General features: G+C 37.7%; 2 protein-coding genes across 5 annotated transcripts in view; one reads left to right on the forward strand and one right to left on the reverse strand.

Annotated features, from left to right (window-relative positions):
- LOC141447621 (uncharacterized) overlaps positions 1-24033 on the forward strand; it is a 475629-nt gene that overhangs the window by 247372 nt on the left and 204224 nt on the right. The gene's annotated exons all lie outside the window — the stretch shown is intronic.
- The window catches only part of LOC141447616 (furin-like protease 2), a 546208-nt gene that overhangs the window by 213890 nt on the left and 308285 nt on the right, over positions 1-24033 (reverse strand). For all 4 annotated transcript variants that reach the window (XM_074115349.1, XM_074115348.1, XM_074115350.1 and 1 more), the window contains exon 3: positions 20877-21014. In XM_074115349.1, the coding sequence (XP_073971450.1) occupies positions 20877-21014 (138 nt within the window). The remainder of the gene's footprint in view (positions 1-20876; positions 21015-24033) is intronic.

The raw sequence follows: 24033 nt of genomic DNA on the forward strand, positions 1-24033 counted from the left end.
TGATGGCCAAGCAGAAGTTAAGTAATGTGCTTTTTCTTTAAAGTGGCACTTGGGATTAAAGGTGGTAAATCAGGGGTGAGGATGTACAAAGATAAATCAATAAATAGCTGATCGAGGCGGCAGTTTGGGACACTCAGCGTGCAGATAGTTGACTGGAGGTGGCGCAAGGCGGGGCAGCTTGATTGATACCGCCTCAAAAGAAAATAAAGTGAAGCGAGACGAGTGGGTCGCGGAGCAAGTGGGCAATTTGTCAGAGGGAGTCCTCCAGCCCACAGACAAGTGACACACCATTTTTCTGGAGGCGCTGGAGTCCCTTCTTGCGGATATGCTAAGCGAAGAAAAAGTACCAAAACAATGCGCTCCTCCACTCGGCTTTATTAACTTAAATATTTAAGTAGGCCCAGGGTGGATTCATCATCATTCTTCTTTAGTACATTATTTCACACAGAGGACGCGCTCCACTAGACACAGCCGAATTCAGATGGCATGGTTGATCACGAATTGCGAGTTTGATTCTGTGATCCCTGAACTTACTGATAGGGAACTTCACCTGATGGAATGGCACAGGCTTTATTCACTAAAACTATCTGTAGGAAGTAGAAGTTCTGTAATACACATCATTGACCAGGTATTATTTTGCAAAATGAACGAGATGGGGGCCAAAGAAAATTGGGCTTCACTAGAAATGATAAAATCACGTGACAGTTGGCATGTAGTAGTGGGGGGAACGTGCTGCTCGCTTTTCCGATCAGTTTGGGTGAAGGTTCGATGTGGTAGAGCCTCAGTCATGGGAAAATTAAAAAGGTGTGTTACCCAACGGAAAAGTGCATTGTAATAAATGAAATAAAATAACAGAGATTTTGATAAACCAGAGAATCTGTTTGTACCAGTGTCACACTAGGTAAAGGAAGATATTCTCCCATTAATGGCCAATAATTTGATACAAAAATTGATTAAATAATCTGTTAAATATAAATAACTGAAGTAAAAGTTCCAATTTAATTTTAAAGTATGTTTTCAAATATTTGTTAATTACAATGTTTGTGCCAACATTTGGCTTATTATTTCCAAACATAAAACTCTTTCTTGCCAAATTGTAAGTTAACCAAGTGGTGAGTTGCACTTCTGTGTTGACAGAAACCCCAGGGTAATCTTGGAACACGGTGAAAGGTAAGAAGACACCTCTTCGTAAACTCTTGTAGCAATTTATTTTATTAGATAAACCTGCAGAAAGTGCCTTGTTAGCAACTAAATTGGGGTAAACAGATATTACTATTCTAATAATAATAATATTATTATTAGAACACAGGATGGGTCCTGAGGATTACTGCAGCTAAAGAGGTTGAGTCTGAGTTTCTCCTGAAGAAGCATGCAAATGCAAGGATTATGAAAGATGTCCTAGTAATTGTTGTTTATCCTGGTCAGTAAAATTAATTAATAAGGAAAAAATTAGCGGTACACTCTGAGTAGGTTGGAATAGAAATGGGGCCGCTTAGAAGTGTGGTATGGTTGCACTAAGATGTGGAGTTTGGAGGCTGTACAGCTTGCAGGTGTGGCTCGACTGTACACTAACAATGCTCGCTGCTTCTGTCAGTGAGCTACATTGCAGCATGAGGCAGCTTACATCTCTCGCTTTGTTTAACCAGAATGTGTACACGTAGCGTAGCTCCCTCCGGCCGACCGCTGTTCCACTCGCCCCCGCCCGCCACTTCTGCCAGTATGTTTAAGGCCCATTAGTAACAAGCCCCTTTAGTTGTGAATATTTTCAACTTTATAAAACTGCTTTTATTCACCGCACTCAAACTTTACGCTAAAGTTCATCATACAAACACAAACATATAACTCGACAAAATTTTATCCCTCTCTGTGTTATTTACTCCTGTTCTTGTTTCACAGTAACTTCCACATCTTCCCGCTCCACCATAAAGTTTTCCCGCTAAATATTTCCCGCCCTTTATTCACCCCAATGTGGCGCGCTTTCTTCCGCCTTAACTCTTTAAAAACAAAAACAACAAATCTGTAGTTTAAACAAAGGCTAAATTATATGTATAAAACCATATTAACTTGTTTCAGGTACATCTTTTGACTAGAAAAGATCTCTTTTCTGGAGATAAAAATAACGAAGTAACACCATTATCTCTCTGAGAGTAACATCAGCTTGGTTTTATTCGAAGTTCTGAACTTCACTTGCTAATGGTCAAAGGAAGTATTGCGATTGAATAATGACATTTCTCCGGAAATGAGCCGCCAGCGTGCACACATTTCTGTGCTAAGTAAGATACTTCCTAAGCGTAAAATACTGAAAAATGAAGCCTTTCGAAAATTCGTCTCCAGCTTTTTATTTGCTGTCGATTGAAGGACAACAAATTCGTTAAATTCCTGAGGCTTCTGTAGTTCTTCAATTATCCTAACTAATAATTTAGAGTAGAACAAATTGCGTAAGTTAGAATCATGAGAGTTGCACTAACAGGAAGTCGTGTCCTCTGGTGGCGCACAGCGGAAGTAACAAATCAGAACTTCCTCTTATTATCCGTTTTAGAGTTTCGCTGGTCTCAAAAGCCAACTAACGCGCACACAAACCTAGATAAGCAATAGTTGCTCTTGGAAGTGAATGAAAGTGGCGTAGAGGTTACCAGAGGGAAAGTAGAGGGAAAGTTTTTATGCATATACTGGGAATTTCATTGGTACATCAGCGTGGCAGCCCTGAAAAAGAAGCGACGGGTGAATAATGAAGAAATATGTGCGACAGTGGGGTGCAGGAGCCATGTGTAGGAGCGAACAGACATACTCGGGCTTAGTGTTGAAGAAGACGCAAAGCCAAGAAGAGACGGCGGGTACAGCGGAAGGAGCCATGTCAGGAGGGAGAGCTAGCTGCTTACATCACAAAGCCAACCGTTTAGACGAGAGAGGAGGAGGAGTAAGCTAGGCGTGCTGGAAGATAGAGGCCTTGATGCGAGTGGAAGTTGAGCTAATGTCAGATATTGGTTAATGGGGCGACAAGACGCCTCGCTGGCAGCGCTCTAATAATGCAGCACTCTTCCCTCCTAAACATAACAAAAGGGAAAACAATCCAGCCAGTCGAGGCGGTATCTCCTCCATCAACAATTCATGTTCAGCAAAAGATTTCCCATTCACAGACTCTGGCACCCTAGTGAAGAACTTGTCGCCACCGCCATCAACACTCCAGGATAACACAGAAACAGCCGGCCACCCTTGAACGTCTAAATAACCGCGCATTATTTTAAGACTGATTTTGCCCTCACTAGAGATGTATAACTCATTCTTATCTTTTGCAACAATTCAAAAATTATATTAATACAACACTCAGTAATGTTCAAACAATAGTAATTATTCATATAATTTAGTGAGAAGTGTTATAGTTTCTCAACTTGTACATTCAGCGAAATTGTTTTGAAAAATAGTAAAAAACCTTCTTTTACTTAGTAAACATTCTTTGCAAAGAGAAAAAACTGTTCCAATCGAGTCAAAGTTTCGATTTACTGTTTACACTAGAAGTAAGATCATGTTTCATGAGATTCATGATTTATTTTATCGATTTAAGTCTGGTCAGAATGAACAAATTTTTCACGCCATCAATTCACTCTAACATTCCTTAATCAAAATAAAACAAGCAGGAGATAGGTGAGTAAAGCGATAACACTAATGGTGATAGTTAGCTGGAGGTTGGAGAGTTCCCTGAAAACACCTTGTACAGGAAGGAAGTAATTTTTCTCGACTCACGTAGTAAATAAGAAGTGTATTCTGTGTATACTGCTGCTGCTACATTGGTGGCAGGCCTTCATCAGTCCTCCGCTTCCCACTGCCTCCTATAGCTGCTGACCATTCTTTATTATACTTCTTTGTTAACCCCTTTTTTTTCTTGGAGGAAGTTTAATCAACAGGCAGCGAGCGCATCCTCAACAGCTTGCTCTTCTTCATCTCTGTACTCAAAAAGCCTTAGGACCACTTGGCATGACCTGCTAACATATCTTAGGACTCTGGTAGACATCTCTCTCAAGTTACACTTTAGGTTTCTTGTTTCCATCAACAAAAACTAAAAGTAAATTTGCTGAGCAAGTTGATGCTGACTTTCTTGAAGTCTGGGAGGTGATAGAGGTTGGAAATGCTCTTAAAGGAAGCATGAATCCTAGAACACTTTTCACGATATCATTGGAACTGAAAGTTCCTCTTCTCTGAGAATTTCAGAATGTAGGTCTTGAAAGTATAGAATTTTGTGGGAGAAGATGACATATTTTTGGATTTCAAATCGTAATCGAGGTGCTCCTCCGGCAGGCCAACAGGATGATCTTACTCATGTCCACCTTGAACCTTGAGAGGCGGGCAGAAGAAGTCGTCCTCATACGCTGGGGAACCTGGCGCTGGAGAGTAGCTATTCCCATTCTATTGTGTGTGTTTACATCCGTTTTTCTTTATTTATTTTGAGATATATTGGTAGGGAGGAACACAGAAGAATGTTACGAAGTCAATTTATCTTGGTAATTAACTGCTTATTGGCTAATTGTCCAGCCAAATTATGTTATGACGGCGTAACGAGAGCCACAAGTGCTCTGTTGGTCCAGATAAGAAGCTGCAAGTTTCTGCAGCAAGAAGACTTAGTTATAAGAAGCTAACTTAACCCCGCTGCTGGGGCATCTCCTTCCTTTTTATATCTTTTCTCCACTTGTAGGTGCTGTTATTTTAAGGTGGTAACACTGGACTCTTTTGATGTCATTTCTCATTCTTTTTTACTAGATCTTAAAGTTCCTTTTCTGCATGTTTACATTTCCATAATTACTCTACACTATTGCACTATATATTAATGATAGATTGGAGATATGGAGGAGCGTAACATGAAGTGGAAAGTGGATTAGATAAATTCGATTGGTACTGACATTAATAATAAAAGCTGTTCTTAATACTGTTGGAACACCGGCCGAACGGTATTAAACATAAATACTTGACGAACTGGCCCCGCCCCCATCCATCATGGGTTCCGGTCATCATGAATTATGTTCAAATAAAAAGAATTGAAGAAGGGCCGTACAGGCGATGGGGGCCGAATATTGCAGTTACATAAACAGACATCTTTACGATCGCATGTCTCTAAACGAAATTCAAAACTGCTTTAATAATAAATACTGTAATAAAATATGGCAGGTATTTTTAAATAATTACGACCTTTTAAAACATAACTTATATCAGGCTGTACCTTTGTGTGTGTGAATAAATTATCAACAGGGAATACACAGCCTTCTGAATACTGACTACAGTGCAGCATTGGACTGCCCTCTATTTCCGCATCCATTTCTAACATAAAATCAATAACTTTTTTTTGCCAATTTTGATGTCAGTCCAAGTTTTCAGGAACGCGTTTTATGGACTTATTTTATTAATATACTTTATTACAGTGGCTCTTTATTTATGGGGCTCATTAATATTTAATTGCTTTTATTTAAAATAACTGCTGGCCGGTTTTATTTATATTTTATTAGGCATAATTAACTTGGAAATGGAATGTGCCCATACGTGAATAGAATGTCACTTCCCCTATTATCATTTCAAATTGAATAATTACAAAAAGACTTAAAAATCTCGCCGAACCAAATGAAATAAACGCTGATTTGATTGCTCTTTGACCTACTTACTTAATGTTACATTTCTTTACACTTTGAACGTTCAAAATAAGTGTAAACTACTCTACTACGACTAGTCAATAGAATGTTCAGCCATAATTCTGATAGAAAAACCAGCGCCAGACAATTGACCACCTTTTCCAACATTGATAATATTCGTACAATTATGTGATTATAAAAACAACAAGACATTGTAACCAAAACAGCTCTGACCAGTCATGGAGACGGAGGGGATGAGGCCATGAGGCACTTCGCCTACCAGGATGACCAATCTTTAAAAAATAACTATTCCTTCTGGCCACCTTGAATGGCTGGCTCCTCAAAAACAATTGAAACAATAATGTTTACAGAAGCTGCGTCTTACAAGTTTGAATGGAGGATGTTACAGAAAAATTTAGATTTGCATGGTGGAATTCTCCGTGTAAAGGTGTTGTCCGAAACTTTATCTAAAATATGTTTGATAACCGCAATGAAAGGTTAACAGAGAAGGACATAAAATTCGCGAAACAAGAATGGTGGAACCATATTTATGAATGGAGGCAAGAATCTTCCCATGTTTACTTGGTTTTGCAGAACAGAAAGATGCCAATTCTCAGAGCGGAAAAAAAAGAAATGAAAAATGCCAACCTATTACGGCTAAGGCGGTGGGTGGCTACAACGGAACAACATAAGTCATGACAGATTTCTCTTTATTAGGCATTTCTCTTTCTTTATTCATTTTTTATGTGTGTATGTGAGAGAGAGTGAGAAGGAAGTAGCAGCAGGTAGAAAGTAATTTAAGAAATAGCTCTCTTTATTAAGAAGAGGTTGGCAACAATGACGAGCATGCACGAACCTGTCTGATTTCATTATTTGCACAATAAATGGTAATAAAGCTAGAGATTGGTCGCATTGTTTTTCTCCTAGTTACAGTGGTCCGTAAGAGAGTAAATACGAGTGATCTTTCGTCCTCTATTGAAGCCGTTGAAGAGCTGGAACTTTGTTTGGATATATTCTTAAAGTAATCAGACCCTGCCATTGTCTTAAGACGCCCAACCCTTCCTTTGATCATTTCCTGCTCTCCTTTCCACCAGATGCCCAGGTTCCAGTACCTCAATTTTGTAATCAAGGCTATTATTTCATCCAATGTGCGATTTGGGAAGGAAGCCCCTAAATAAACCTTCCAGATCTCATACTTAAGTGACTAAACTTTCGCATTCGCAAGAACGTTCACATTTATTTTAATGAAATAAACCGTCAATTGTCACCCATCTGCGCAATTAATTTATCACTAAGGGTGTTCGATCCTCGAAGGGATGTGCGGCCCGCCGGCCTAGAATTTATCTTTCGGCACAGCATTGTCCGATTGGCAGCACTGGAGAAGACAACGGAGAGGGGGCTGTAGCGTGTGCCTGGGAGCTCGAGCCAGTCGCCCTTGGGGCTTCTCAAAGGAAGTTGACTTTGCCGCCAAGTCCAGCCATGAAAAAGATGTCCTGCTACACCGGTGTAGGCCCCCTGTCATGTGTCTCCTTAAAGACTTTATTATAAATATTTAATGGCCATTAACGTCGCGAAGTCTATGACTATTGGGTCAAGAAGTGAATTAATGTTGTAATAGCGAAGGAACATAAATTGTAATAAGAAGCTAAGCACGTGCTAATTGTAATTGTATGTCTCGTAAGGTACCAAATTGTAAGTGTTTATAATATATATTTTGTGTGGTCTGAATCAAATTATGTGTGCTTTTGTAAAACTGAACTATTTAAAAATATATGATCATTTTCTAACCAATCTCTGTTAGTATTCTGAGTGTTGGTGGCGTCCCCCACCCTTCCCAACCTTTAATCTTAGTTTATCATAATTCTCCTTTTCCAATCTGCTCTCCCAATTTGTCCTTTTGTTTCTCTAATTCCCCCTCCCCTTCTTCCACAATCTTTCAAAGGGAATGCCAGATTGAATCGCTGGCACGGGTCTGGATTCGTGGGAAGATATATATGTGAATTAAAGGTCTCTGGGTCTAGATAGGCCCCCGGATGGCAATGAAATTCCCGGCTCCAGCCGCAGCCTACTGCTCCCCTCGGACCCTTGTCTTCAACTGGCCGCCCACCGACTGAAATAGTAATGGACGGCCGATCGTCTCCACGACACATATATAAACCTACCGTTCCCACTTACCCCACATTAAGTTCCCAGCGCTATGGCTCTAAATCGTCAACATGTTTAGTTTAGATCAATTTAGATAATTAAGCTACTTATTTAGTTGTTTTTCACCCGACGGTCGGTGACTATAGGTTTAATCTTTTATGTAAATTTATATTTAATATTTATTTCAGAAAATTAACAAATTAATAATAATTAGTTGTTTTTTATTAACAATTATTAACTATGCACGCGATTTTACGACTTCCTTCGCATGTGGGAAGTACGTCATTGCATCAGTTTCTCATGAGCAAGCAAAAATGTGTATTTTATAAACAAGTTTGTATGTTGGTGGGTCTGTCAGTATGTTCATGTCTAGTCGACATAATACAAGCAACAAAGATCAAGCAGAAGGATACTTGATTTTTGGTATGGCAACCTGCAGGGATCCGGTAATAAGCTTTGATTCAAAGCAGTTCCTTACAAGAATGGATTACATTTGAATCTTAGTAGGACTGTCGCTAAGTAAACACACAGCCTCCTAAATAATGCCTATTCAAGTACAATAGGATGAAAAAATAATTGCCATTTCAGCCGTGATAAATTTATTTTGCCGAGCTTTCGACCTAGGGACTAGGTCATCTTCAGGGCTGTGGAACATATTTACAGATTGTTAACAATAATTCTATTAAAATGAATATGTATAATATAACGAAATTTACAAAAATTATTTACCTAGTTTACAAAGTAATATTTTACAACATTACAGGGTTGGTGTGTCTTCTGTCTTGTCTGTTCATGGACTGAGTGTGATCGGTCTGTGTGTGATATGTGTTAGGTTGTGTGGAAGTCAGTGTTGCCAATTGTCAAGTATTTTGTAGGAAGTTTGCGTGTTGTTTAAATTGTTCGTGTCTGTTTTGAAATTTAAACTGTTTTCTGTCTTAGATATGTACATCATTTCTAGCACTTTCCTTTTTTGTGTGTTGGTTTCTGATTTACGTTGAAAGTACGTTGAAAATCATTTCTCCTTTAGAGAAACTCGAAACCAGAGTTTCAGGCGAATAACTAGAAATTTTGAAACGATCAGAAGCAGAACGCCTGAAAGAGCAGTGACTGCCAGGAAGCAGAAATAAATGTAGGAAGAGAAAAAACACGTGATCGAGGTGATCCGTCGGAACAGAAATATAAAATGGAAGGAAACAGAAAAATAAAAAGTTTATTGTCAATGAAAAAAAGAAAAGAACTGAGGTTAGAATAGAAGCGACACAGAGAATTAATTACACTTTTTTTCCCACCTGGATTTGATCCATAAATTTGGACTTTTTACTGAAGTAGGGAAAAAAAAGAAAAAAATTACAGTCATTGGGTGGCGGGAAGGAAGGTAATTCCGCGTAAATCTTGTTTAAAGGTTATTTTAGTGTGAAAATCTGCAATGAATTTCTGCTTTGGGAGGGAGCAATGGTTCCGCTCCTGTGCAGCTGAGCGCCCCCTCCAATACAATCCGCGTCCGTCTCTTCCGCTCAGCATTTCGGACGATTCTCTAAATTTCCTATTGTTTAATTAATAGGCGAGTCTCAACCAGTTTTCCTCGAGGAGGGGCAGGCAGTGAATTTTCCTAAGACACAGGTTTTAAACTTCTGCTCACATGCAACCGTTATGTATGTGTACGTACATATATTTTAGCCAAATGGTTTTTCTCAAATATTGACTGTGAGATTTGTAGTAAGGTGTAAATATGTCTCAAGTAAAAACTACGTCTAGCTCAGAGGTCGCCCAAGTGGTCTATTTAGACCCCCAGGGGTCTATTTAAAAAAAAGTAGGAGTCGATCTGAGCCAGCGGGTCGATTGGGGGTCGAAGGAAAAACAATTTCGAACCCAATATAGCGAACCTTGCAAAGAAACACCAGGCACACACCCATCTCATTAATTAAGAAGCAATACTCTGTAGTTTCTTTACTTATTATTTAATAAATATTAATGTATTTAAATTTCAACATTAAGATATTTTTCATAAAACTATTTGTTACACAATGTAAAATTACTTTAATAAATGTTTAAAATCATAAAATAAATGTAATAAACACAGTACCTGATAGATAGTATTATTTTTAATTAACTGAACATTACTTTTATGTGGGGGTCGATGGAGATTTCGAAAAATTATATAGGGGCGGTCCATGATCAAAAAAAGTTTGGCGACCCCTGGTCTAGCTGAAGCATTTCCTTCCATATCTGCATTTTTAGCGACGCATCCAACGTTTCTTTTATCTAGGAAGGTGGTAGATCCATACATAATACTTCAAGGATAGTTCAGAGGGATGATAGCCCAGCCCCCATAAACAGGATTTTCCTTAATTGATTTTTACGTGAATTTTTTATAAAGTTCTAGTTCTATAAGAGTGTAGTGAGATTAAGAAAATCGTTGGAACCATTTTCAAAGGTTTTCTCATTAAACCAAACAGAAAGTTTGAGTTTTCGCCATTTTTCCTTTTCGAGGACCCACTCAGACCATTTTCGATCTCAGGAGACCTCATAATCGATATTTTAGGAGGAAACAAGATATAAACCAAAAAAATAAAATTGTAATAATTTTTCCAACTTGTAGAATGCGTCAGTAAAAAACCGGGTCAGAGGGAAGTTGTCATCTATTTCGCTGAGCCTCTGCAGTGACAGGATTTGACCAATTTTGCGGACAGAGTTCATCGCTTTCTGCAAAATAATTACTACGCCCTAATTACACTCATTGATTGGATCTTAGCGATTCAACAATTGTGAGAATTTAGACTAAGCACCAATTAGTGGTCACAATATTTTGAGTACAAACTGTGCAGATAATTAAAATCGATTGTAATTTATTGTCGGTCATATTGGTTTGATAGTGTTCAATGCACTCATCTCAGCTGCATATAATTATCGCCACCATAACTGCTACACAAAATAGTGCACAATTCTATTTGTATTTACTGTGCAATAATTTATTATATTTTACTATACCATGTTATTGAAAAATTTCAACTTCGCTACTTTTGTTTGACGTTTAGTAAGAGAATGGGGCTAGTTGGGATTCTGGTTCAAGCTGAGACTTCGCAAATCCTTTAATAGAGTTACAAATGAATGGTAAAATTTTCCAAATCCATGAAATTTCAGTTACTTCAGTGAAAGCCGTAAAATGAGATGGTTTTTCCAGGAAAGCCACTTCTCTATATAGTTAACAACAAATTTTAGACTTGCCCTATCACAATCCTGGATCTCAGTGGTAGTTGTTGATCTGGGATACTAGAAAGGTTGATCATTGGGACTGCAGAAAGAGAAAGAGCGGTTTGGGATTTTTTTGCAGTCAACAAACTGGTTCGCTCACAATCAAAACAAACAATGCAGATGAAAATGGACCAGAGTGGAGATATATTAATTGGAAAATAAGTTTAAATTGAAACAAAAACCAACAAATTATTGAGGTAGATTTGTGTGCGAACGGTGGCCCCCCGGGGAGGCGGCCGGCTCCATTTTAATATTAGTTGTAGAGACTGCTGGTCGCCCCCCACAAAGGCACAATTTAATTTTCACGGATGCTTTTAGTGAAAATGGACAAACAGTAAATATTACCGTCCCCATTTATGTGGGGATTTTATTTGTTGCTGAAACCATATTTACATTTCGCTCCTAATTCCTCTTTAAACTTCATTCTTTTTTTTTTTGTAATAAATAAACACTTTTAGTAATCTATTTGTGTAATTACGTTGCTCGCGGCCCTGGCTGGCCTAAACCAATAAATCTAAATGAAGCTGCTGATACAGGATCAAAGAACGTAGCGTTCATTCACTTCCGGTTTCTTTATTGTGTCCAGAATCTAATTACCGAGTGGCGCGGATTCCAAATATTATTGTAAATTTAAACTTTCTGAGATTTTCGGATTTTGAGAAAAGCTGCTCACACACACACAGACCAATTTGTAAAAGACACTTTTTCTAACTCATGGGAACTCAAAACAGATATTTCCGGCGGAAGCCCAAAATAGAAAATCTCGTACTTTAAATAATGACGTAAAAAATGTAACCTTTTTAGTGCCTCGTTGCCAGTGTCTACCCATCCGGTGAGAGTGTGTAAGTTTATGGGTTGCCTCTTCTGAGGCGATTTGACTCTAAAGTCAAGACTAATCTTAACGCATATACGTAACGCTTCAAGAACAAGGAAGATTGTCTGGAAGAAGAGGAAAGGAGAACTGTTGCGCATGAAGATTTTGATGTAGGGCTGCGAAATTTACGGTAGCCAAACTTAATTAGATCAGTGACAAATATGGTATGTGAAGATTAGTGTGAACGGTAAGTTTTAATATGTAGTATGAAGCAAAAGACTTCAAGTAGGTTATCAGATTGTATTGATGGTGTTCGTGTAGACTTAGCATGTAATATTCAGCTCTTCTGCACCGGAGGCCTCACTGAACAGTGCCGTGTAGATAGTTTGCTAGCCAAGTCTAGGTCTGATCTGCGATAGTAGATAGTAGTTTGGAACATCCAATCTTGAGGGTTGAGACGATTCCCAGATTAGTCTCTTGTCAACATACAGCCCTACGTATTGAACTGTACCATCTAAGAAGATATTAATTTAAGTTGAACTGGCGGTAAAACCGATTTTCTTTTTGTAAATATTGCATTCATAGATTTTGATTTTACTAATGTAAAACAAGGTTTGAATTAGATTTAAGGGAGTTATTCACACTTGCAGGAGCAGGAGCTTTGGTAGAAGATAAAGTAGCTTGGACATCAAGGAATGTTGAAATGATGTGTTTTGGGACAAGTCACCAATATAGACCAAGTTCAGTCTATCTTCTGTTTTATGAGAGCACTACGAAGATCATCAGGTTCAATGTGTTTTGTTCATTGAATTCAACTTCAGAGAGATCAATTGGTAACCAAAATGGTAATAAAAATAAATGGGAGCAAATGCAGCTACTCATCGTCTGTACGCTTTATGAACTACATTTGGAAATAATTAATTTTGACCGCAAATTAATAATATAGCAATTAAACACTAGTAAAACAACAATCTTTGGATTTAGGCTTCTGTTTAAATTCAATTGCAGCATTAATTTGGCCTTGATTACCTAGGTATTCGCAAAATTTCAATATTACATTGTATGCAGAATTAATGTTAACCTGTTTAATAATAATATGGGGCTGACATTATAAATTTACAGTTAAAATAGCTCCAGGATAGGGGAGTCAATTATATTATAATTAAAGCGTTTATATGGAGATTTCAACATTATTCCGTCAGAACCAGCTGAGGCTAATAACATTGAATAAGCTGAATGTTTTGAGGCCTCTGAAAACGAAAAAGTTTTATGTATGGCCAAATCGGTCATGTAATACATTAAAACTTTAAATGAGTAAATAAAATTTAAATTTAGATGAAGGAAAATCGAAAGGGAGTGCGACTTAAAATTAAATCGAAATATGTATCAGCCTATTTCGATATATTCAGATTGATTTTCTTTAAAGTTTGTATTTGTTGCAGGCAAGTCGTTACTTTAGACGGATCTTGAGTTTTCTTTTAAAAAGTAATCAACAAATTGGTTAAACAATTATTAAAGTGGAGTGAAATGAAACTTAAAATATGTGTAAAAAATTACAGATGCTTTCAATATTGTAGATGTTCTCAATATGCTGTTGAAGGAAGCGTGACGTCATAGTTCCCGCAATGTTTTTAATAAAATAAATATCTCCTGAGAAAAAACATTTTTAAAGCGGATGTCAGGGTGAACCAAGTTCGAATAAACCCATTTGACGGCTGCCTTTCCTCTAGCAATCGTTTTGATTAGAAATTTCATACTAAATAAATAATTTACAGATGTTTGAACCGTAAAATATATATTGTGTTCGATCCTCGAAAAGATGTGCGGCCCCTCGCATATAATTTTACAGTTGGCAGAACTGGTGAAGAGGAAGGAGAGGGGGCTGCAGCTTGTGCCTGGGAGTTTTGAGCCAGTTGCCCGGGGGCTTCTCACAAGGAATTGTGCAAACGTTAGACTCTGGTCCTGTCTTAGTCAGCCATTACAGTGCCAAAGGAGTGGTAGTTTGGTTTTGTGCGGCCATGCTGTATTAACAAGTCTGTTTGGCCATGGCCATTGTTTTTTAATCTAAATGTATGTAATTTTTGTACCCACCAACATCTATGTGCTTGAAGTCTATAGCAGAGCTAGCAATGAAATATGAATGTATTTAAAAGTTACAGCCGATTAGAATGAATGCAAGAAAATGATTACAGAAGGATTACGGTGATTTTAATTTCGGTTAAGCTATAAGGATGGCAGGAATATAGAGTACTGATCCATCCATTAGCTGTAGTTTATGTAAATAATTGTATATAGTAGAGGGATGAATGTGTGAAGTGAATGTATTTATAAGTAAGAATGGAGAGTGAGTGATATTCTAGTGATAAGCACCTAGACGATGCTGGCTGTATGGCGAAAGCCAATGCCAAAAAAAACTGCCTTTTAGTAAAAACCCCAAGTTTTTAGAAGAATAAAACTTGCTACTTTCTCTCGAGGATGTTAGACCTTCTGTTCACTCTTAGCATGAAGAAAAGGCGCTTACCTAAAGCACAACTAAGGTAACAAATAACCAGACATCTTTAATAAAAGCGACGCTAAATAAGTAAACAAAATAAAATAAATAAATAAAAGTTGGTGTGGAATTTGTGAGAACTGAATATAAAGGCACAGGTCCAACTACAACTTGCAAACAGATTAAATGGGCAGTGTTTCGCCGAGAATAGCCAACTGAAGGCGCTATTTTGATCTGAGAAGGGCGTCCCCCCCACCTTTTGTTGGAGAAATTACATTATTAATATCTCGCGAAAAGTTAAGCCCGGCCGGTGATTGGCTACATGAAGCTTACTGATGCTGTTTACTCAAAGTCTTTTCAGACTCTAGAATTTGGAAACGCCCCACTCTCTCCAAAATATGTATAAACATACAGCCGCCTATTCTAACCAAAGATGAAGATTTCTGGGAGAATATTACTAAAACAACATGTTGGCGGCGTATATTCGGGAATATATTACTTCGCTGGAAATAACAGAACAAACTTTAAGAGGTGTGCTGCAAATTCCTGAATATTCCCAGCCTCTCTAGCTTTATCCCAACATTCCACATTTAGCAGGCTAACTAACTTAATACCAACTGTGGTAAATATTCCGGCACCACAGTTTTATAAAAACATTTACGATAATACTTTACTTTCCCTAAGGTTAGGTTCTGTTCCTGAGGCGTTACAGCTTGCTGGACTCCTTAGCAGGTGAAATCTCCCACTGTTTCAGTCGCCTGGTTGGGTTATTTGAGGAACCAAGGGGATAGCGATTTAAGGTGATCACAGAAGGTGGTGAGGAACTTTTTTTTAAACAGGTTAATCCTCGGAAAGAAAAGGAATGTCGAGTTCTTGGTTCGCGGTTAGGTTTGGAACACACTCTGTGACAAAAAAACGCACTGTTATTTCTTAGCTGTGAAACTTCTTACGTCTTCCCTAAGAATCCCAGCCTCAAAGTGATCCATCCTGGTCATTACGACGGGACTGAACTGAATCCTCCGATTGTATGAATGTGTTCGTTTTAATCGAAATATTTACTTATTTACCTAAACTAAAGTCAGCAATGCGGAAGGATGGGGAAACGGCTTTGTAGTTAGGCCGCGTTCTCGGCTGTTGTCAGATTTGTTTACATTTAATTACTTCCGCGGCAGATCGATGCTGGCAATCTAGTGCTCAGACACTCTGTATTTTAGCTTCCTTTAACAACCTATCTCTCATCATATTCGCACAGACCAAAAGACGGACCGACTGATGCGCATAGAATGAGAGATAGTTTGGAAGAGAGAGAGATATCGATTCAATATATCTCGCGCGAACACATTCACTTGACCTCTCTCTTGCTGCAACAGCGACTTACAGCCTCCAGTTTGACCAAATGTTCCATTTTCCTTGATTAACACCCGGAAGGGTCTGCCCAGCAGGATTACGAGGGATTCCCGGCCACCGAAACCAGCTGGATACTCTGCACACTACTTTTTGATCATTTGAATCATTTTCCCAGACTGAGGATGAAGATCTCTTTAAAGGCCCGTTTCAGTAAATTGTATGGTGTAAAATTTATCAGTGTGTAATGAATAACCAAAATTCAACATTGTAAGACCTGATATTCTTTACCGGAATTGCGTCATAGAATGGATTATTATGAAGGTTTCATTTGAAGTTCGATATAGTTTTTATATTATTACTTCGTATTAGTGAGGTACTGTGGAACTCGATGACTTTAGCAGTGCCATTTCATGTGAAGTAATTTTCTGTTTATAATTTTGAAAAACATTTTGTTACTGTTGTGTAAATTCAAAGTTTCGTGGAAATTTAATTACGTGAATAGCGGTGAGAGCCATTTCCAGCGAGTTTTCATCACAGGTTTTCCGGCCAATTACTTTTAAAACTTAACTTACGTATCGCTAATAAATATCTACAGAAATAATAACCTTCCTGGAACAAGGCATATTCATTACAGAAAAAAGTCTATTAAAGGGTGAAACATGTACTAATGAAATTTACTCCATTTACGATCGGTAGGGGAAACAATGAAATATCAATGTTGAAAGTGGACATCGCTAAGAGCCGTTAGGCTGACTCCATGCTAAACGCATTAGACTAATTAATATTGAACTCTAACAGGAAATGGATAACAGTCTGCTGGAATTATTGATTTATTAATCCGCTTCACCTGTGTTCCGTCTGATTTAAAGCTGAGAATATAGTTAAGATTAAAGGGCCGTCAGGGGCGAAAAGGCAGCGAGTTTGCCTCTTAGAGCTTTTAATACGTCAGTTAATAGCCTTTCACTTCATCTTTCTTTTAGTGCTGCATTAATAATTTTTCTGATAAATGAACAGATTTAGTTAATGAATGCAAAAGATTCTGTGTGGACCCAACGTCTCCAGCCTGTCCATCGAGTCTGAGTGCAATATTAATTCATCCGGCGATTTTCCTTTAACAGCAATTAGACTATTATTTGGACCGCCGTCCCCTGAATCAACTCTTTTTCATTTTTTATACCTTATGAGAGGAAAATATAAGAATGGAACAGACTTTCGATGGCAGTACCCATTTTGAGGTCACTTATCTTCAAAAAAGTTTTTTTTTCTAAGAATTTAGTCTGTGCAGACATGACATTCGATTGCCATGCCCTATGTTTGCCATGATGGTATTATTTTACCGCCATGATGTAAAAAACATCTCAGTTCTTCTAGTAGCAAGAGACAGGCATTGCCTTAACGAGTGAGATACTTCTCATCGACAGTTGGCAAGTTTTTTAAGAAGCTCTTCAATTCATCAGCTGTTCATGAGCAGTGGTATTTATACCAATCAATCAAATGATCTTATCAGAAATAGTACCTACAATTTTCCATAAACCTCCAAAAATATTGATCAATACTAGTAGATCTATAATTTAATAATCTTTTTTTTTTTCTGGTGAAATGTGTTTTAGAACAATTCTGAGATTCAATTCCGAGATCTGAGCGGCGATTGGAGGTAGGCATTCCTCCAGTAGTGGGATAAAGATGTGGGGATGTTCTCGCTAGATTTCAGAGAGCAGCCCGGTTAATACTGGAGTTTGACAAGACTTTAATTCCAAATTGAAGAGATCAGGAGTACCGACTGTCAGCTCGTACGCGCCACATGGGGTTACAGAATTCCACACTGTTCCCTTAGGATATACTGGGTAGAATGCCGAAGGCAGAGTTATGATGCCACAGACAACTGCTTTAAATCCCACTTACCATGCTCTACTTTTCATAAAATCTGTTAGCTTCAGCCGAAGAAAGAGTAGCCTGCTGAGGCTAGACATGGTGAAAGATGAAGGGCGACATTTTCACTCAAGTCAGCTGACACCGCCTACCTCATCATTTCCTTTCAGATATCACCTCTAAACATGAATAACACGTGACAGAACACTTTTTCAACCTTTATTAAGTGTCAATAAATTGATTTACTTCGAGAGTAAAGTTTTTTTCTTTCTCATCCCATCGTACAGCGTTCAGCGGTGTTTACTCAAACAGATCAGCAGCTAGGGGTAGGCGGATGTCACCCATAAATACAGCGAAGTTGAGTAGAGTTTCAGCGACTCTGCCTCCATATATTGTGTCACTTTGAAAACACTCTGTTATGGGCCGAATACACATACCCAAAAAAAAAAGCCGAGATAAGAGAAATCTTCCTTTAAGAACCTAACTTTCCCCCTTCAAATAGATTTAATAATATTATTTTCTTATCACATTTTGAAATTACGTACTCAAACTGTGACGTAAGTAGTGGAGGAGAGGTTTTTTTGGAGAGGCAAACCTGCTCAGGAAGCAGGTTACCTGAAGACGCTAAGATCCGTACAGGATCAAGAATATGCTTTGACATTGACACCAGTATTGAAGTAATTACAGGATTTTTTTATGTTTGCAATGCAATACATCAATAAATAGCGGGCCGAAATTTAACTATTGCCAGTATAACTTTTGTCAGTAGTTACATAAGTTAGATCCTGTTGGTTCCAGTTATAATGCAAAAGATGCAAATATTCGTCCGTTCAGAACAGGTTAGCGGAACACGGTTAAGTACATTTTAATGAACACTATGCCTGTCAACCTCTGATTGACCTTCCAGTGAACAAATTCCAGCAGAACGCCTGATTGACAGACTGATGAGCTAAACGAGGGAAGTCTGATGTGAACATTTCTGGCGGCAACTTAGCGATCAAGAAACGGAAGTTACCATTTAACTGAATGTTTTTTTTTTCAATTTGTTAAGATTTTTCCGACAGAAGCTCCTTTAAAAGTAATCACATTCTTTTGTTTGAAACATTTTTTCCGGGAAAATAAGATTTAGAGCCTTTTCTTTTCCTTTAAAGTACTTTTCAGTATAATATGTGGGCCTCATATATTATTAAGGAGAATTAAATGAGTTGTTAAAGTTCAGTTTGAAGAAAATTTCGTAACACTGGAATACTAATTTTTAAATTTTTCGAAAATAACCTACTGAATTTCCCTTAAAATTTTTATACGCATTATTTACTTAAGCACAATGCTTTCAAGATGGAGTTTGGATTTCCCTCAAAATGATCTACAGTTTTATTAGAAATATTTTCCAGACAAAAATCTCTAAATACCACTTCTCTAGTTGGAGTTCTCTATTTCCTGTGACTTATCTCAAAAATGGCGCTTAAATTGTCTTTTGAGCTTTGTGCGCCCTACGTTACGTAAATCTATAGCCCTCATTTGCAGAATTTTCCAGTCAAATTCGTATAGGAGCCATTTAATAATTTATTGAACATCTTCTTAAAAATTCAAAGTTGAAAAAATGTAATAGAACTTAGTAGTTGGAGACAATCGGGTAAGTTAAACTAAGATTCTGTTTTCCCCTTCAAAGGTTCCCAAAACTTGAAGAAAACTAGAAGGTGAAAAACTATGGCAAACATCCGCCGGACTCTCTAGAGGGAAATTCAACCATTTAAGTTGGTAGCTTATTCAGGAATTGCGGAAACAAGGGCTTTATCCAGCCGGACGATTACCATGACCTTTTTGATAACAGAAAATAATAAAATGGAAAACTGTATTCGAAGAATGTCACTTTAAAAGGAAGCCGTGAATATTTTATCTAAAGTGCAAGCGGCCATGTTTCTGCTGATGAACAAATCGCGTTTTTATGGCTGACTGGCTGTCGAACGACTGACACATTTCGCTGTCACTGAACAAGGCACACACTGATAACCTAACACGTTGCCGAACAGATATTTGTTACAGCCATTTCATGATTTTTATTATTTTTATAGCTTCTAATGAAATTTTAGTTTGCTCCGGAACTTTGCAACCATTTCAATCTAAAAAGCTATTTGTAAATTTTTTTGAATGTTAGCGAATGGTGAATTCAACCAAACAAGCGGACCCCACCTCTCCTCTCTCTCACATCATCGGAAAAATTTGTTTTTAGGTTCTCTGAAATGTGTTTTCTGAGCGAATGGAATTTATTTTTCATGGAAATTAACAACTATTTCACCATTTAGCGACCAACCCTCACATTGTCAATTCATTGTGGAGAAACATTTTTGGATTCAGCGGTTGTGTTGCACCATTTTTGTCGATTATAATCTGGTGTATCCATTATGTTTTGGTTCTAAATATTATTAGAGTAATGTGCAGGATTGTTCAATCATTCTCAATAAAATACTAGCATTGATATTTCCATTGTAATACCTAGTTTTGAAACCATAAGTTTTCAATACAATTTTGGTATTGAATGGACAATTGATTTTTGAAAAGTATCCAGACTTTTTGTAATTCTAATTTGTGAATAATTTAGTAAAAACAGTGAGGACCAAGCCGAAAGGAAAATAGCTTAAAATGCTTAAATAAATATTGGTCCAAACAAACTGTACATTTACTTTTTATCTTTAATTGTAAATGAATTAGTGAACAGATACTTTGTTATTTCTCACTGAAATAAAAGTTACTTTGAAAGTATTTAGAAGAATCAATGGCTCCGCAAAGAGAGATCACTATCCGAGGGCCGGAAATACACTAAAAAGACTTCGCGAGCTTTTTGACTAGCCGAAAGTTTGTGTGAAGCGCCTTAAAAGAACTGGTATTGATTTTAAATATATAATTATCAAGATACAAATATAAATCTACACCTTACATTATGAAACACTTTATTCCAGAGAATCCGATTTAGGATACACCTGAGGGAAGGGATGGATAGATTTTCCTCTAAAGTGCCATTTCCCGGATATACCTTGTGTTCCCTTAAGGAGAGGTTAAATGTATTGTTAGAAAACAAGTCTACCGGAAGTAGCCCTTTACTCGATGGATTGTTCTCTTCCCCGGAAATGGTTTCATTTTATTGGTTGTAGTAGGTTTCACTGTAAGGTTAGATTTCAGTGTAATGTTCAGTTATACAAAGTGTAATGTTGGTCAAACTCAAATTTTCCGAATTTCAAGAATATTAATCAGTAAGCGCTTTCATTGTCATGGCAATCTTCGTATGATTTAGGATATGTGAACAATTGGAGATAAAAATGTGATGGAAGTAGAGTAAAGTTGTTCTGACCAGGTACCACTGCTGAGCGTAGAGCGGGTCGGGGAAGTAGTTGCTGGCGGGTGCAGTGGTCGACTGGTCATCACCCCACGGGTCCAGACCCTCTCTCTTCGTCCTGCGCTTCACTTCCTGCTGCTTCACCCACTCCACCTACAACAAGAACACTTCCTTTTAACATTCTCCAAATTACTTACAGTAAGTATGTGACAAGAAGTTTGAGAAGTTTTAGAATGGGATTATGTGTTCATAATTTTGAAATAAATCAACTTATCCACTGGAATTATTTAAAAGCTAAAATTATTGAAAAAACACACAATAATCCTAGAGTCTTTCTGAAAGAACAGAATGCATAATGGTTCTAATTTCTTAAAGAGAAATTTAAGAGAATGAACCATTTACTAAAGCACAAAAGAAGGCAAGTAAGTATTTAGAGCGAGCTTTTAATAAGAACTCCGTCGAGGGATAAGCACAGCTTTTTGTCTTAAATTCTTTGTAACTCTTCTCTGGGGTTCATTTCTTTTAAGAGCTTTCTGTTGGAGCTTTTTAATTTCTGCCCTCGCTATTAGTTAATTCACTGCCGGCGAATGTCAGCCAACAATTGGCATTAGTTTATTTAAATGAACTCCTGGGAGGGAAGTTAAGGAACTATAGAGCAGCGCTCCCCGGGGAAATCAGCTCATGATCGCACAGTCTCCATGGTAACTGCTCTCAGCTACTACACAATGTTTTCCCACTTCAGAACACATACATCTCAATGTAACCCGTTCTCATTAATATTCGCATATGCTTTGCAAAATGCAACTTTTGCAGCCACTTAAATGTTTCTATTACTTCTCGAAGATTGGTCCATTTCTCACGCAAACTTGGCCAATCACTTGTCCAAGATTCTTGGGAATCTGTCCAAGACTGATTTTTGTCACCTAATTTCAATAATTTTTTTTATTAAAAAAAATATATTTATCAATAACGCGAGAACTTAGTTAACACATTATGGCTTTAACAAGGTTTTAGTGAATTAAAGGAGTGATTGCAATTTGAACTTCGTCACTACACAGTCAACGGAAGTAACATAGCGACAGTGTGACGTGCGCACGTCTCCGGAACCCACGTAAAATAATTAATTCCAGAGAAAACGTCCGAACCAAAATGATGTGACTAACGGACGTTATGCCCAACTTCAAAGGAAATTAAATAAAATTGGAAAGCACACTTCCAGTGAATTAATATGGTTCTAACTCTAAACTTTGGGTTAGAAGTTTCGTACGCATCAATGTTGCACACTGCGCTTGCACAGGTTTAAAGAAAATCGTTGGAAAAAACAAATAAAAAATGAGAAAACTTTTTCCGCAAAGTGCCACTTCCGCTCGTTTAGTTTTCTTCAATTTTTGTGAATTCAATTAATGCGCTTAGTATTATACAGAAAGCGAGAACCGTTCATTACACTTAAATGATGTTTTTTGGAAAACCTGACGCAGTCATTCCCCAAAAATGCCCTTGCACTAATTTTCTTAAGGAAATGTTAACAATATGGGTTATTGGCATCAATGTTGGGTGTGTTAGTAAATTGGAACTTTAAGGGGGCGGGGCGGGAGCTGATTCTGAGAGAGGGGGAAAAATCGATTTACTAAAGTAGCACTATCGATCAAGTTTATTAAAATATTGTCGATCTAGCTTACAAAGTAGTTTCCGAATGGAATTCAGGTACGCTTCCCTCTAGAGCACCAATTTAGTAGAGTGGAGCTTGACAATCACGTGGTTTGAAGAAAATGTAAAACCAGGATATTTACGTAACAGAAGGTAAAGTCAGATTAGATTCCGGCCATCTCAATTTACTTCCGGTGAAAATTCGATATCTAAAATTTGGCATGAATGTTGGTACCCCTGTACAAAATTAAAGTAAATGCAAAACTTGTTTGAGAGGAATAGGGATCCGCCAACCACTGTCCGTGTTCTGCTAGTAGTGAATGTATGGAAGCGGTAGGTAGATATTGGGCGGAAGCAAGTACAATGGGACCAACTGTTCGACAATAAGTGGCCAGCATGGAAGGTTATAGCTATCTAATGACCTCACCACGCTGTCTGAATATCCCCGTCCAACATGACAGCTAGCAAGCATGTCCCCAACATCAAAGCTGCCAAAGTTGAAAACACGATACAAGTTTCCCTTTGCAAACGTCTTCACATCAAAAACCCAGTTAAATAAACCAACCGTGCACAAGAACATCCATTGTCATCATTTCCAGACCGTCACAAAAAAGCGTAAAACTGTCGGCATGTCAAAGGATGACAAAAAAAGAAAGAAAAACAGTTGCATCTAATAAAAGGAAAAACTTGAAAACACTGGACCACATGAAATAAATACTAAATTCAGAAACACTGTTCTGTATCGGAGAGTACAGCTAGCAGCATGTCCGACATTAAATTGGAAGCCAAACAACAAACGCATGTGAAATCTGAACATAGACGGGCGATGTTTCCTCACCTGAGGGAAAGTAACACACACAGAAATAATTTAAAACATGTAAAAAGGTATTCCAGTACGGGACAGTTTAATAAAACGAAAAGAAAACTTGCAGTCAAGTGGGACATTCTGACAGAAATACACAGAACTAGGGCATTATTTTCTTTTTGGAACGTGTACATTTTGCGTACACAGCGATAAATAAAACAATATATGTGTGTACTACATTCACTTACCCACGTGTACGGAAGTACTGCGATCGCGTCAAGCTATAGAAATAGAAATGTCATCGGATGTATCCGTTTTCATGTGCCTCAAGGAAGGTTATTTTACAGAAATTGGATTCAGTAACCGAAACAGAAAATCGCATAGCATCCAAAAGTGGAATGCGGCTTAGAAGCTACTGAAGATATCAATGGAAAGCTTTTTTGGCCAATCGGGAGCGCTAGTTTTCTCGGTTTTTATTTTTTTTAGAAATGGCCCTTACGTTTTGTTTTCGCTCAGGAAACGAAATGCGTACAGGAAGTCCTTCGATTTTAATAAAACAATTTTCCAAGGAAATTCTTTTAAAGGTACTTTTGTGAGAAGGATAGGCTTTCCATTTCTTGTAAAGATTTAAGGAAAATTCCAAATTTGTATTAAAAAAGTTAAAACATACGTTCAACTTTCTGAATAGATTTTAGATATCTACTCTGAGATGATCAAACG

The sequence above is a fragment of the Rhodnius prolixus genome, unplaced genomic scaffold (genome assembly GCF_049639745.1).
Source record: "Rhodnius prolixus isolate KJV_2025 unplaced genomic scaffold, Rpr scaffold_7, whole genome shotgun sequence".
In the NCBI taxonomy this organism is placed as follows: domain Eukaryota; kingdom Metazoa; phylum Arthropoda; class Insecta; order Hemiptera; family Reduviidae; genus Rhodnius; species Rhodnius prolixus.